The sequence below is a fragment of the Anabas testudineus genome, chromosome 2, assembly GCF_900324465.2.
Source record: "Anabas testudineus chromosome 2, fAnaTes1.2, whole genome shotgun sequence".
Lineage (NCBI taxonomy): Eukaryota > Metazoa > Chordata > Actinopteri > Anabantiformes > Anabantidae > Anabas > Anabas testudineus.
This window is the reverse complement of record NC_046611.1, coordinates 16,499,869-16,513,674: the sequence shown is the minus strand read 5'-3', so window position 1 is coordinate 16,513,674 and position 13,806 is coordinate 16,499,869. Positions and strand designations below refer to the sequence as shown.

Below are 13,806 nucleotides of genomic sequence, written 5' to 3'. Positions count from 1 at the left end.
TGTAGCTTCGTTTCCAAAACTGCCGTTAACATGGAGCCAGTCTTTACTACACTAGAGCTGATGTGTGTGCCATCCTCAGTCTGATCACACACACCAGCAGAGTCAAACTCACTCGCAGAGTCCAGCTTGTCCCGGCTGTGTTTGGATGCCACACGGTGAATCGATCTGTTGTCCTCCTTCGTCCTTCTGCTCCATCACACCACAAGCGTCTGGTTTAGAGAGACTTGAGCGAGTCAGTTTCACGTTACCAGATACAAATAAATAAACAGACAATTGTAAGAGTCTCGTACTGAGAGTTGAATTATTTTTCCAGGGCATTTTGAGGACTTATCAAAGACTGAATTCCAGCCATTCATTCTGGTGAAACAAAGTCTCATTTTCTGTTCTGCATTACATGAGAAAGAAAAGAGAAGCTGATGAACAAAAAGCTGTTTTACCAGTTTGACTTCCATTCGAAGGATCTGTGTTGAAGTCCACACCGCCCCGCTAACAAGAATAAAAACAACACATAAATACCTACATGAAGGCTTTTTGATATTATCACTTTGGGCTGATGTTTAAACTGACTGGCTGATGTGGTTAGTTGCAGCTCTAGTAATGACTCAAAAACTGAATAGCATCATTACCTGCAGCAGAGCCTGTAGTCTGGGTGGCTCCCAGTCTCTTAGGTAGAAAAGACAGTCACGTGGATGATGTGCATGCAGACCGGGGTAAAGGCACTGTGGTGTCTTACAACCCGTCTGCAAGAGACCGCAAAATGAAAATAAATACAGCATGCGAGGTGGAGCAGATTCTGGTGAGCTGCTTGTTTTAAGTACCAGTAGGCAAAACTAAATGTCACAATCTTTTCTTTCGTTCAATCACTCCTCTGTCCCGCACATACCCACATGTAAAAATAAATCAATTTGAAACCCAGTTCTGTGTTTACATATTAGAGAAATGAATGTTCTCCCTGAAATCAGGTTTCTCTAATTTCCTACTGCGATTATAGTAACTTGGATTCTTTATGGGACAGTTAAGATACAGTCAACTGTAAACAGGTCACTTATTATAAATGCATGTAAATAAATAAAATAAAATAAAATAACACAGATCAAACTTCTCCACTTCTCTCTAAAGTCTTTGTTAGTAATATATTGTCGTTCATGATGGCAATTGCATTATTTAGAGCTTTCTGTTTGGTTTCAGGTCATCACAGCCCAAAAACCATCTTTGTTTGATTTAGAATCAAAAGCAGAAACGCAGAAGACAACAAACGTCTTTCTGCCCAGATTCAGCGTTTTAACCACGCAGATGAGGATCTTTGTGAATAGAGGGCCTGATTATTATTCTTCCAATAATAAAACCTATAGATATTTGTACAGCATATAAAACTAATGTGAAAACACTGTAAAACCATGTAATCAAACTGTGCTGTTCTTCCTGACAGCGAGCCTTGATCTCACCTTTTGATAGGGATTGTTGCAGCCGCTGCAGAACTGGTACCTGCACTGGGAGCAGCTGAAGTGCATGCAACCGCCTTTGGTCAGAGCGTACTGGAATCTGCAGTGAGGACAGGCTGAAGAGGAGACCACACCCTGGGTTAACTCATTTATTCCACATATTATGCAACAGTGTATTTTGTGTATGAGTTCCTCAAAGCTACAGCTGGGGTCAGCAGCCCTGGCACAACATCTAAACCTTTATAGATTAAATATATCTAACTGACATCAGAGCTACAGATACTTTAAAAACAACCTTTTTAGGAATCAGAAAAGATTTAGCATGAATTGCTTCTCTCTGTTAGTACTCTCCATTACTAACAGATTGATTTTTTTGTTTCTGCATGACCGCCCCTTCCTTCCTTTTTAAGACAGAGCAGCAAAGAGATGCCACTCGCAGAGTCACTAACTGTATTTTAACGTATCTCCAAACCACTGAAATGTCTCTTCCTTCACCTACCTGCTCATGTAATGTGTCATATGTTGTAAGCTCAGTTTTCTGATGCTTTTTAAAATCAAACAATTCAGTGACCAGCACATTGGTGTTTTCTAATGACATATCTGAAGAAAGCCACATACTGTAGCTTTAAGAACAAATACCACAAAGTGGCCTAGTTATGCACAGCGCCCACATAAATGCACTTTCTACCATGAGCTAAATGTATCAGACTAATCAGAAAAGGCTGTGCAGAGAGGTAAAGGTCAAACCTTTGGTTGCTCTGTAAGAGTGACGTAGAGATGCATGAAAACACTGTGGTGAGGCTGACTGATGTATAAACAAAGATCAGCTGATCAGGGGAAAATACTGAAAATAAACTCGTGGTTGTGGGTTTAGGAAAAGTCTGTGGTGAGCCTCACTGATGCCGTTGTCTCTCAGATAGCCGGCCAGGCCTTGCCGCTGGTACTCTGGATCGTTGTCCCGCTTCCACTGCTGGAACTGCTCACAGGACAGATCCTGGTGCTGTGGCTCCCACTGAGACCAAAGAGTGAGTTTGTGTTAAAATTTCAAGGAAGGAGGAAAAATGTGCAAGAATTTTTCGTTGAGATGAGGCGGACGGCTGGTGCATGTAATAGAAACAATACAGCAGGAATACTCACAGGTTTTTTGCATTGGGCACAAAAGCTTTTCCGACATGACGGGCAGGTGACTTTCAGCTGGTCTCCATCATTGATAAACCCAGAGGTGCACTGACAAAGATAGAAAGTGCTGATTATTTACATACATATGGTCCATAAACACATCTTCCAATGTCTTTATTATTATTTATAATTACACGCACATTACATGCCTTTGTACATAACAGCTGTACTAATTAGCTACAGACTAATTTGTTAGTTATTTATAGATTTATTCCAACAAAAGCGTGTTTTAGGTGTAACAACTGGATTTGATCATTGTTTCTAAAGTTTAACTGGCTTCCTTTCAACATCAGTAAATACAAACTAGTAACTCTGTAACAGCCAAAATAAAGATTCTTTAGACTAAACTTGAAGAAATAAATGACAAATAAAATGTAGATTAGAAGTTTAGAGAGCAGAGGTTTTAGAGCTAGAAGTTTTATATATATATATATATATATATATATATATATATATATATATATATATATATATATATATATATATATATATATATATATATATATATATATATATATATATATATATTTGGAGAAAAACTCACATGGCAGCACCACAGGAACTTTGGGTCTTTCATCAGAGCATGCTCAGTGAGCTTTTTGTGAAACAGCTCGTACACATCAAGCTCCAGGCAGTCGCGCAACTGCAAACACAGAACACGAAATGTGAACACTCTGTTTATCCAGTTTGTCACTGTGTCCCTATAATTTAATATCATCTACATCTCAGCTCTCACTGTGTTTAGTATGTTTCCAACAGGCGTTCAGCAGTAAATTACACAGTTTAAAAACAGATGATTCGCGACATGTATGAAACTAAACATTCTCGTTAAACACAAGTAAAGAGTCTCCAATAAAGAAACCACTTCCATTGTAACACAACTGTGAAGCAGCCAGTCAGAACCCTTCTTATAAACCTGTAAAAAAAACACTGATTCCACCATGTTCTGTTTTTCTGTGTACCTGTATATCCAGTGTGGAGAAGTAGCTGTCCAGCTGTTCGGGATCGTTGATATCGGGCTCGCCACACACAGGACACACCATGTCTCTGATGTGTTTGTCTCTCACAGCGATGGTGAAGTGCTGCCCAAAGCACTCGTGACACACCGAGCACTGGCAGGAGGTCAGAGACTGCATCTGAAAGGCAAAGAAGAGTAGAAGAAATGAAATCAGCTGTGCATTAATCGTTAACCTTTTTGATTCTCTGTAGGTGATAGCAGGTACTGATGGTCAGTGCATTTTATTCATGACATAAAAAAAAGGTTCAAATTGATTTTTTGTCCCATAAGACTATTCAAACCATTATGTGAGGGCTTGAACGATTTCCATGTGCCAAGTTTATTCTTTTCTTTTCATTATGTGTCCTCTCCTTTGAAGAAACATTGCTGAACTGCATTATCACAAGGATGAACCTGCCAAAACTATATGGAGGGATTGGATCATAAAACATGTGAAGGCTATGACTGCAACAAGAGGCAACATATGGAGACAGTGCTGATAAGAAGTAAGTTCACTATGTGCACAAGTAAAAGAGTGAGACTTGCTCTGTATTATGTTTGTCAGTGCAGCATATAGGTACGGTGCACTGACAAACACTTTCTATTTTCTGATTTACAGCAAGTGCTGTAAATCAGAGAAAAGATGAGTTTGATAAAACAAGCATTGTGTGCGAGTAATTACAAAGTGTTGTAAAGTTGGATGTGCGTGTGTGTTACTTGGACCACTCAGAACGAGGGTTTATTCTCACTGGAACAAGTTGCCTTTGATTTTCTATCAAATTCTAAAAAAAATATAAGAAATAACTTTTTAAGTTAAGAAAGTTTTAAAATATGATTTCCATTTTTTTCTGTCTCATGCCTAAATCAGATTTGTGTAATACTGTAATATTTGTATCTTTTGTCCTTGCAGTTAACTCCCAAATGTTCCAGATTAGTTGGGATATGTGCAGAAATTACTGCTAAAGAATGTGCAGGAAATTTCCTAATGTTCTGTATCAAAAACGTCCTTATTATACATCTTTATACATCAGTTAAAATTGATAAAGTAAAGAACACATACACCCATATCCACACCTTGTCCGTTTCTTTCTTTCTATATTCAAAAATACAATGTGCTGAAAAGTTTAGTTAAAAAAAACATATAACGTGAAATTACATTCGACTGGATGTTTGAGATGAGAAATGACCTAAGATCTTAGACTTAATTGCTTACAGGACAGGTTCACAATTTCTCAAGTTTGGTAAAGTGAACAGTGAAACAGGTTGCTGCTTGCTTTAATCTTTCCTTCTGTTCACACAGACATTATAAGATCTCTTCCTAATGCACCTGATGTTAACATGACGCGTCAGCAGTCTGAGATCTGAGACAAAACAACTGTATAATTAAAAACTTAATAACCTTTTAGATTTCCACTTTGCGTTTTCCTGCAGTATCAGACTGCTGAGCTGCAGCAAAGTGAAGGTGAATGTTGTAATAAAAAGACTGGGCATCACTTTGGACACGAGTTATTATGAAGTCATACATGATGGCCTGACACAATCCAATGATTCATGCATGTAACTTCATCAGCTATCAGGAACTTAAATTTTAAAATGATTGGTCGATTGATGATTGGTCAGTATGTAACGTATCCAGCTGCTCTGATTCACTGTTCACATACTTGAAAGACTGAACTTGTCCTTTCGCTTGCACTTTCATCACAGTGGTAGTACACAGTCAGAACCATCATCCCACATGTTGCTGACCCACCTTGCTGCGGGGGAAGATGCTAAAGCAGCAGGGACACTCATTGTTCAGGAGACGCCTGATGAAATCTTTGTCGTGCGACTCCTTCACAGCCTGCACTACATCCTCCAGGGAGTAAGTGACACCGGGCTCCTGGAGCAAAGACAATACGAGCTCACAGCGCCCCCAGCTGGGCAGGTCGTACAATGCCAAGAGACGCCGGCACATCCGCTGGAAGTAAATAAGGTTTTATGTTTAAAAAGATGCAAATGAAAACAAACTTGTTAAACGCGTTCGGGTAATTTGCTGCAGACGAACCTCTTTGTCTGGGTGTTTGGGATCAATCGGAGCCTCAGGCTGGTCGGCCCAGATATGCTGGTGGAAAGGCTCCAGGATGGGGCGCTGAAGTAGAGACAAAGCCCCTTTCAACTCCCCACCGCTCAGCCGCAGGGCCTCCTCACACTGGGCCTTGTCCTGGAAACCCAGAGAGTGAAGCTCCTTCATCTGAACACAGACACACAACGAGGAGGGAAGTTAAAACTGATAAAGTAAAGAACACATACACCCATGTCTCAATATCTGATCATGATATTACCGATCTCTTTAAAATCTCATGCTGTGCAGTCACTGTTCAAACACACAAATTCACTTTGAATTCTACTGGCGAGTAGAGAGTTCCCAAAAAACACCAAAAACATTGACTGAATATAGGGAAAATGTTTATAACAAAAAAAGACATCTAGATTATTTCTACCTAATGCAACAGGGAGTCTTAGCTTTGATTATATTAGTCTTTCCCAGTGTCTGTAATGCAGTTTGTACGAGCATGAATTTCCTACACACGTGCACAAATTAAAAGGGTCTGAACACTTTCCCATACATCCTCCTGCCCTCTCTTATATTTTAGTGTGTGTACTCTGCTCATTAAAGAGAGTTAAGAGGGACCAGATACCCTACATACTCCCACATATCCCTCCCTACACTCCACAGGCCGTCTTTGTTCTGACTTATCTTTCAAGGTCACAACGCCTGAAGACACTTGAAAAACGTCCTGTTTGCTCATTTTTTCCACAGGAAGTCAGCAAAAGCGTGTTCACATTACCAAAATGGTAAAATGGTGGAACCTGCCGCCGCTTTCTTTTCAGAACTCTTTCATTTTAAACTTCTAGTAAAAATGTTTTGTAGAAAACATGTTTTTATTTCACAAAAGTAGTGCTTTTAAATGTTACAGACTAAACATACAACAAATTATAAAAAGAAAATAACTGACAGACTAATTGAGAATGCAAACAATGGTTAGTCACTATCAATTAAAGCTGTTAATTCAGTTTTAAATGGCGGGAAAACAATTAAGATTTATGATTGTTTTATATTTAAATGGAAATAATGAAATGACACTTGATTCCCCATGGTGTAGATAGATAATGTAAAGTCTGAATTTGTCTGTGACTAAAATGCCAAATCTCTGATAAATAATATTTTCTATTCAAAGTATAGAAATGTATCATTTTAGTAGTGATACATGTGCAAAAAAAATAAATATAAACGACATTTAGACCTATATCTGAATGAAGTGAAGAACCATCAGTCGTGTTGTTTTCTGACTTTAGTGAGAATATCTTATGTTTCGTTCCCAGTGTGTTTCTACCTTGACCTGTCGGTCTCTCAGCAGCTGTCTCACAGCTCTGTCTGTGTCTCCTCCTGCTGCCAACCAGGCCAGCTTGGCCTCAGCTCTGGACAGCTTCCCACCTTCACCTGTGGCTTTGGCACCGCTATCCTCCGACTCCTCTCCATCCCTCTCCACCGTACTCAGCACCCCAGAATTCCCTGCTTTGTAGTTTAGCTGCACAGAGGCTGCCATAGCACAGATTTCATCCAGCAGGTGAGGCAGCTCTGATGTCAGCCAGTCGCAGGGGTTGCTGCCGCCGCACATGCACAGAGCGGCGTACACCTCCTCTGGACTGACTCCGCGTTTTTCTGCTTCCTAGGAAGGAGAAACAGTATAGATGTATATGTTAGTTTACACTTCAACAGTCTCTGGATGGTATTTTAATTGTAATATTGTTACTTCCGAGTAGAGGAATAAAGATAGCCTAAAGTTCCAGACAATGCCAAGGGCCATTTTTCACTATTTAAAATCTGCAGATGTTTTTCTACAAGTTAATTTTTTTCCATTGAGCAAATGGACCCTGATCCAACGTAATCATTTCTTAAAAAAGAAATCTACTGTGTTTAAATGTTTTCTTTTTCTACTGCGTCCCCATGGAACATTTTTTAGACCTACTATGACCTATGACCTACTCTTATCTGTTGGATTAGACTGAGTCCATCTTTCCTCATTGTGTTCTGTCTCTTCAGATCCACATTGAGTCTGGGCTTTGGTTGAGGCTTTACACCAAGCGGAGGTTGAACCCTGGTGTTGGACGGAGGCTGCTGGAGCGACCGGGGCAGGGAATCTCCAGTTGAGTCTTTGCATGGCAGGTTGCACATTTCACACACTGTACTGGGCTTAGTGTTTAGGTAGGTGCAGAACTGGCAGGTCCACTGTGAGAAGAAACAAAAAATACAAAATTATAGAAAGAAAGTGGAAAATTTAAATAAAAATACAAAAAACAAAAAAGGTGCAGAAGAGACAAACGTTTGTTTCAGAGTCAGGAGGAGATCCTGGACCAGAGAGAACTGATGCAACAGGTGGACGAGTGGCCAGACGAGGGCGCTCACAGACCTCACAGAGGACGCTGCTGCCTTGATTCACAACTGTGCAGCTCTTGCACTGCCACTCTGTGGGACCCAACACAACACACAGCAAATTTAAAACTAAACCACAGCTTTACAGTAATTTTGCTTCTTTATGACCTTCATCGCCAAGTTTCATCTTCCAGGACGTCTGTTTTAGAGAGCAGGGATTTAATCCACAGTGACAACATGTCAAAAATCAACAGGTTTTACTGTGCTTTACTCAAGTTTCCTATTCCACAGTTGTGAAGGTGGTGTATAAACTCAGGTAATTTAAAGTCTCACCTGTGTTTAGAGATGTGGGAACTGACATGGGGGTTTCTTGAACAGTGGATGCAGCAGTGGCGAGACGAGGCCGTTCACAGGTTGAGCAGAGAACAGCGCGCATCTCGTTGACTGTAGTGCAATGAGCGCACTCCCAAGGTGACAGAGAAAGACTGGAAAACAGCAGAAAAGGGACAAAATTAAATGGTTTATTTTAACAGCTCCTCTTCTCTCCCTTATCTACAGACATTCCTTTTAAGGATATAGCTCTTGTTTCTTCCATAAGGTGCTGGTGGTGCAGGACAAATTACTGTGCACCAAATCGTAATAGTTAATATGGACTTCTATTCAAGAAGAAAAAATTTAAGCAACTTGTGCTTTTTGCGTCATTCCAGCTTCAAGAAGAAGGTTTGAAGCTTTGCTGGAGATCTTGTTGTATGGCTATGAATTGGTGTCAGGATGATAGCTCTGCACAAATGATTGACCACAACCCTGATCATTAACCACACTGTTGCCCATTGAGGAACTGAACCTGACAGTGAATTAGTTCCCGATCACCTCACCTGGAAGTCTTGGTTGGTGTAATAATAGTTCTGTTATGTCCTCTGCGGTCAGGGTGAGAGTGGTAGAGCCTGTCACAGTTCAGACATAACCCCTGAGTGCAGGTGGAGCACTGAGAGTGCACAGCAGAAATACCGCAGATGCTGCAGGTCTCTGCAGCCACCGAAACACAAAGGGGGAAAAAAAACTTTATGATTTAAAATATCAAAGAGAATAAGCATTTATCAATAGTGCTATTGGTGTCTGATATTTTCCTGTATTAAAATCTGTTCTAGTGTCCCAAACCTTTCTGTATTTTGTCTCTCTTGTGATCGGTTCTGGGGGGGTGGCGGTGATAGAGGTCATCACAAGCATCACAAAAAGGTTGATTGTCACAAGATGGGCAAATCACAGATGAAGTGGTGCCACACAAATTACACTTACTCGCTACAAGAGAACCTGGAAACACAGAAAGAAAGATTTTAGGTGGTATATTCAATGTTCAGTTGCTAATAAAGAATTTAAAAAATATATAAAACAGATGTAGACCCCATTAAGGCAGGATTTACTTCTCTAAGGGAAGTGGAGTCATTATACATCATATGTGTTGGTTTGTGGTTTGACCAACACCATTTATTTTACTATGACACATGGCTTTTTGTCCAGAAATTGATAAAGTCAAAAAGCAAGTCATCGTCCACTACAGAACATTATTTACAAATGCTGAAATGTTATCTGGAATGATGTGCTAAATTACCAAGGAGCACAATGAATATAGTTTTACCTCTGATACCACTTTCTCAATAAAAATAAAGAAGGTTGAGAAGGTTAAATAGAGAAGGTTGTTTATGTGATGGCAGCTCACCTGATAAAGGTTTGATGAGTTGTCCAGACTCTGGGACCTGAATAGATTTAAGTGAAGGAGACAAAACCTGAGAATCTTCTGCGTGCTGGTCCTGTCCAGACAGGATTACCACAGAGTCGCTCACCACCTTATCCTGATAAAACCAGCATGACAGTCAACACTCTTTTCATTTTAAACATGTCAAACTTAACAAAAATAAGATAGAAATCAATGAATTAGTGAAGAGTGCTGTTGAAACGAATGACAACAATGCCGCAGAACGGGTCTATTACATTTCCCACCATTTATAAGCTTAAATGATTATTGACATAATGTGAGTGAAAGTGGCTCTTAAAACTGGAAAGATCCTCTGGAGAGAAGACGTCTTACTCTGTTTGAATTCTTAAAACACAGAAATACTGAGCAGAGATGAAATTGAATCCAACACAAGAGCAGTGCTGCAGCAGGTTGAGTCAGCAGTAAAAAAACAAATGATCTGCTTTATTTTAGCTAGTAGATGATATAGTAAGTTGTAAAATATGATTATGATGATGATGGGAGTACATGTGCAAGTGTGGGAAAATGTAAACAATGACAAAGAGTGTTGTGACAGTGACCCAGATTCTCATACAGACCTGCTGGATGATAAATGGGATGATATCTTTGAAGTATTCTAAGTGAGGATGTGTACCCTACACAAACAGAGGTACAAGAAATGGAATAAGGTGACCTGTTCACACAAAAACTGCGAGCACAAATGCAATCAGATTATTGATCACACACAAATACCTTCACAAGCATGTCCACCTCGGTGCGCAAGATCATCACTTCAAGTGTCACTGCAGCAACTTTGTCAGCATCTGGTTCGCTGACTTCATCTGGGAAACTGAGGCCATCTATCTGCTGACTGGTGTAACCGTAGAGATGTAAGACTCTCCGGCCGCCCTATCGTGAAAAAACAGGGAGGATATCTTTGTTCAAGATGCAGGATGACCTTCAGACTTCATGTTGGAAGCTTGCATAATCGAGCTAATAAAGTTTGTATGTCAACATTTGGACAGTTTTTCCTTCTTTTTAAAGGTTAATTAATGTAAAGAAAATGTGAGTACGTTTCACCAAAAACCTGCAAAGTTGAACCACAGTCTTTCTGTACAAGCAAAATGGAAGATTTACACTAAACGACTCTTTAAGGTATTAAAATCCAGGGCTGTACTTACCTTTATGGCATCCACAGTGCTTTTGAAGACTGGATTGTTGTGCTTGACGCTCCTCCAGTATCTAGGCTTGCTGGGACAGGTCAGGTTGCAGCCGTACTTCTCCAGGATACTCAAGGCCTTGACCAGTCTAGTCAAAGAGTCCAGGATCTGAAACAGACCAAAAAACAAAACAACTAAAATAACTAAAAATACACAAAATTTCTAAAAAGAAAAAAAGAGACAAAACAAAAAACAAAAACAAAAGAATCACAACAAACAAGATGCAAATCAACCTCAAAGATGCAGATGAATTAAAATATACCAAACACACAAGAAGAAAAAGAGACACAAACTAACTAAAGAGACTTGAAATCACTAAAATTAGAAAACAAGATTACTACAAAGATGAAAAACAATTAAATATAGATGCAAAACAAACATAGGGACAGATAATATACGTACATATGGTAAAGAGCATAAGAGTAATAGAAGTGTGAGGCCTTTTACATGTCTGTGCCCTCATGGGTGTGAAAATCTATCCATGTGTTAAAGTTTATAGAATTCATGTTGCCAAAATTTAGAAAAGCAGAAACTAGCTTGTGCAGAAGTCATCCCAGTTTGATGTAGTTACAGTTAAAGTTGTGTGGCAGCTAGTGGCACAGGAAGAAAAGCAGAATAGAAGAAGGAATGCAATTTATTTCAATAACTGTTTTGCAGTGAGTCAAGAAAGTGAAACTGGTCTCTACAGGACAACAATGAGCCAAGGCAGATCTCAAAAATCTACCTTGTGCTACATCAGGATAAACATAAACTCAAGCTCTAGGAACAGAGCCCTGTGAAAATCTGAACATCTATGAAAATCTGTGGGGGGATGTTAAATATAATGCATGTACAAGAAAGCTTCAAATATATAAGAACCTGCAGGAAAACTGGGTGAAAGTAACTAAATCAAGAACAGAAAGAGTCTTGGTTGTTTTAAAAAGTGTTTCTAAGCTGTGACGTCTGAGGTTAGCACTATGGTATACAGACACTATGTACTTTGCCTGCTGTGAACTCTTTACTTATGTACTAAGATAAAACAGGATCACACAACTACAGCAGCACCACAGTTAAGAGAACCTTTACCTCCTGTCTGTTGCGGCCGGCTGCGTTGTCTCTCAGCATGTCTTCCACTGTGAGTTCATGGTACTTCTCTGACAGAGGCAGAGCGATGGAGGCCATGGTCTGAACGTCCACCTTCACATCCTGGGCTGAACCTGAGGAGGAGAGTTGGGACTTGGCTCTCCTCCTAACCTCGCCCATCTCAACAGACGGGCTGCTGCTCATTGCTGTCAGAACGGAAAGACTATTTTTAATGTCAATGCATTATTAAAATTCAAATATTTTCACATTTCAGCTTCTGAAATGTAAGAATCGGCAACAATTCAATGGTTTACTGTACATACTCACACTGCTACATATACTGTACTTACATGTATATATTTTATTTATTACTGAACTGTTTATACTGTCAGGTTTCATAGCCTATTTATCTCAGACTGTGCCAGTTTAGTCTTTCGTCTACTTTGGTCAGACTGTCTTTCTGACACTCTAGTATTTAAGCTGTTGTAAAAATGCAATTTCCCCATTGTGGGACTAATAAAGGTTTTCTTATCTTATCTTATCTTATCTTATCTTATCATAAATTGGACTACTGGTCAAACAGAATCAATTTGAGGCTTGGGGCTGGTGTCTTACAGCAGTAGCTCATATGATGCAAATGGAAAAAATTAAAATTATATATCTGCAGAGTTTAGAAAACAAGAAACTTTAAGTGGGCACATCTATTTTGAACTCACAGTCGTATAAGGACTGTGCAACAATTCTGAGGTACTTATGCCATACTGTATTGTATTTTATGCAATTTTACTTTTTACTGGAATATCTGTGCAAAACATACAATCTGCATTTACCTGTTTATCAGTAAAATATCTCTCCAAAAATATTTTGGCTACTTTACTTAGTTTGTATGACTGACGTGTCCTGTGATCAAAATGTTTTTAGGCAAAGTTTGGGTTAAACTTACAAAGCTCAACTTAAAACTTGTAAAAGCATGATCTGTGGAAGCTGATCCCAAACTAATGGACGACCTAAATCGTTCCAGCACACACACAAACACACAGTTTATTATGCAAAGCAGGGAGCATTTCTAGCTCCGCTTTTCATCAGTAAAAATCCAGTTTCTCACTAATGCAATAATGAAAATTACCATATATGCATATGGGAAATTGTATATTCTCATTTCAGCTTTAAGTCCAGGACGTCAGGGGGCATTTTAAATCTCCCTAAATACACAACAGTTCTAATAGTAAGGAACGAGGAACCCAGCTCACGTTTTCAAATCAGTTTCTGAGTTTGTTATTGTCTCTAATTGACTGCGTGACGCCCTGACAACAGTATGGGAAAGTCCAGGCTAATGATAGCTTCACTCCCCCTGACGTTAACATTGACATTAACATCAGTAGTAAACAGTATCAGAAACACTACAGACAGCACTCACTGTTATGATTCTTCACGATAAAGTCCTATCTAATATCAGTTAAAGTTGCCATTTGTTATTTTTGGGATGTTGAAGTGTGAAACATTAAGCTAGCAAACAAACATTTCTCGTTAGTTGAAACCGAAACTTTGACAAAGTAGCTGCTTACCGTCCGTCTGTATGAGTTTAGGCCCCTGTAGTGGCTGTTCTGTCTTCCCACGGCTCGGAAGAAAGTATTTAACCTGCCGTCAATGAAAATGCAGCGTTTTTAAACCCTCGTCAGTGGTTGAAGTCCTCCCTGCACCGACACTGTGGTGCCGTCTGTGTTGTCTGAAGCGTGAAATGCGGAACTACAGTTTGACGT

The 13,806-nt window shown here is 39.6% G+C and overlaps 1 protein-coding gene and 1 long non-coding RNA gene across 3 annotated transcripts in view; one reads left to right on the top strand and one right to left on the bottom strand.

Annotated features, from left to right (window-relative positions):
• The window catches only part of LOC113164194, a 6,677-nt gene extending 5,017 nt beyond the window's left edge, over positions 1–1,660 (top strand). For both annotated transcript variants that reach the window (XR_003298977.1, XR_003298978.1), the window contains exon 4: positions 1,456–1,660. This is a non-coding gene — a long non-coding RNA (uncharacterized LOC113164194). The remainder of the gene's footprint in view (positions 1–1,455) is intronic.
• LOC113164190 (E3 ubiquitin-protein ligase RNF31) overlaps positions 1–13,806 on the bottom strand; it is a 16,626-nt gene extending 2,820 nt beyond the window's left edge. The window contains exons 1-22 of the mRNA XM_026363361.1: positions 13,612–13,806; positions 12,050–12,252; positions 10,946–11,092; positions 10,518–10,673; positions 10,364–10,420; positions 9,750–9,882; positions 9,191–9,343; positions 8,908–9,058; positions 8,366–8,517; positions 7,983–8,125; positions 7,646–7,888; positions 6,993–7,328; positions 5,663–5,848; positions 5,369–5,575; positions 3,584–3,757; positions 3,166–3,264; positions 2,580–2,669; positions 2,340–2,454; positions 1,446–1,558; positions 627–740; positions 438–486; positions 113–209 (exon numbers count right to left, since the gene is read on the bottom strand). Coding sequence (XP_026219146.1) covers positions 113–209; positions 438–486; positions 627–740; positions 1,446–1,558; positions 2,340–2,454; positions 2,580–2,669; positions 3,166–3,264; positions 3,584–3,757; positions 5,369–5,575; positions 5,663–5,848; positions 6,993–7,328; positions 7,646–7,888; positions 7,983–8,125; positions 8,366–8,517; positions 8,908–9,058; positions 9,191–9,343; positions 9,750–9,882; positions 10,364–10,420; positions 10,518–10,673; positions 10,946–11,092; positions 12,050–12,250 — 3,116 coding nt within the window. The 5' untranslated portion in view covers positions 12,251–12,252; positions 13,612–13,806. The remainder of the gene's footprint in view (positions 1–112; positions 210–437; positions 487–626; positions 741–1,445; positions 1,559–2,339; positions 2,455–2,579; positions 2,670–3,165; positions 3,265–3,583; positions 3,758–5,368; positions 5,576–5,662; positions 5,849–6,992; positions 7,329–7,645; positions 7,889–7,982; positions 8,126–8,365; positions 8,518–8,907; positions 9,059–9,190; positions 9,344–9,749; positions 9,883–10,363; positions 10,421–10,517; positions 10,674–10,945; positions 11,093–12,049; positions 12,253–13,611) is intronic.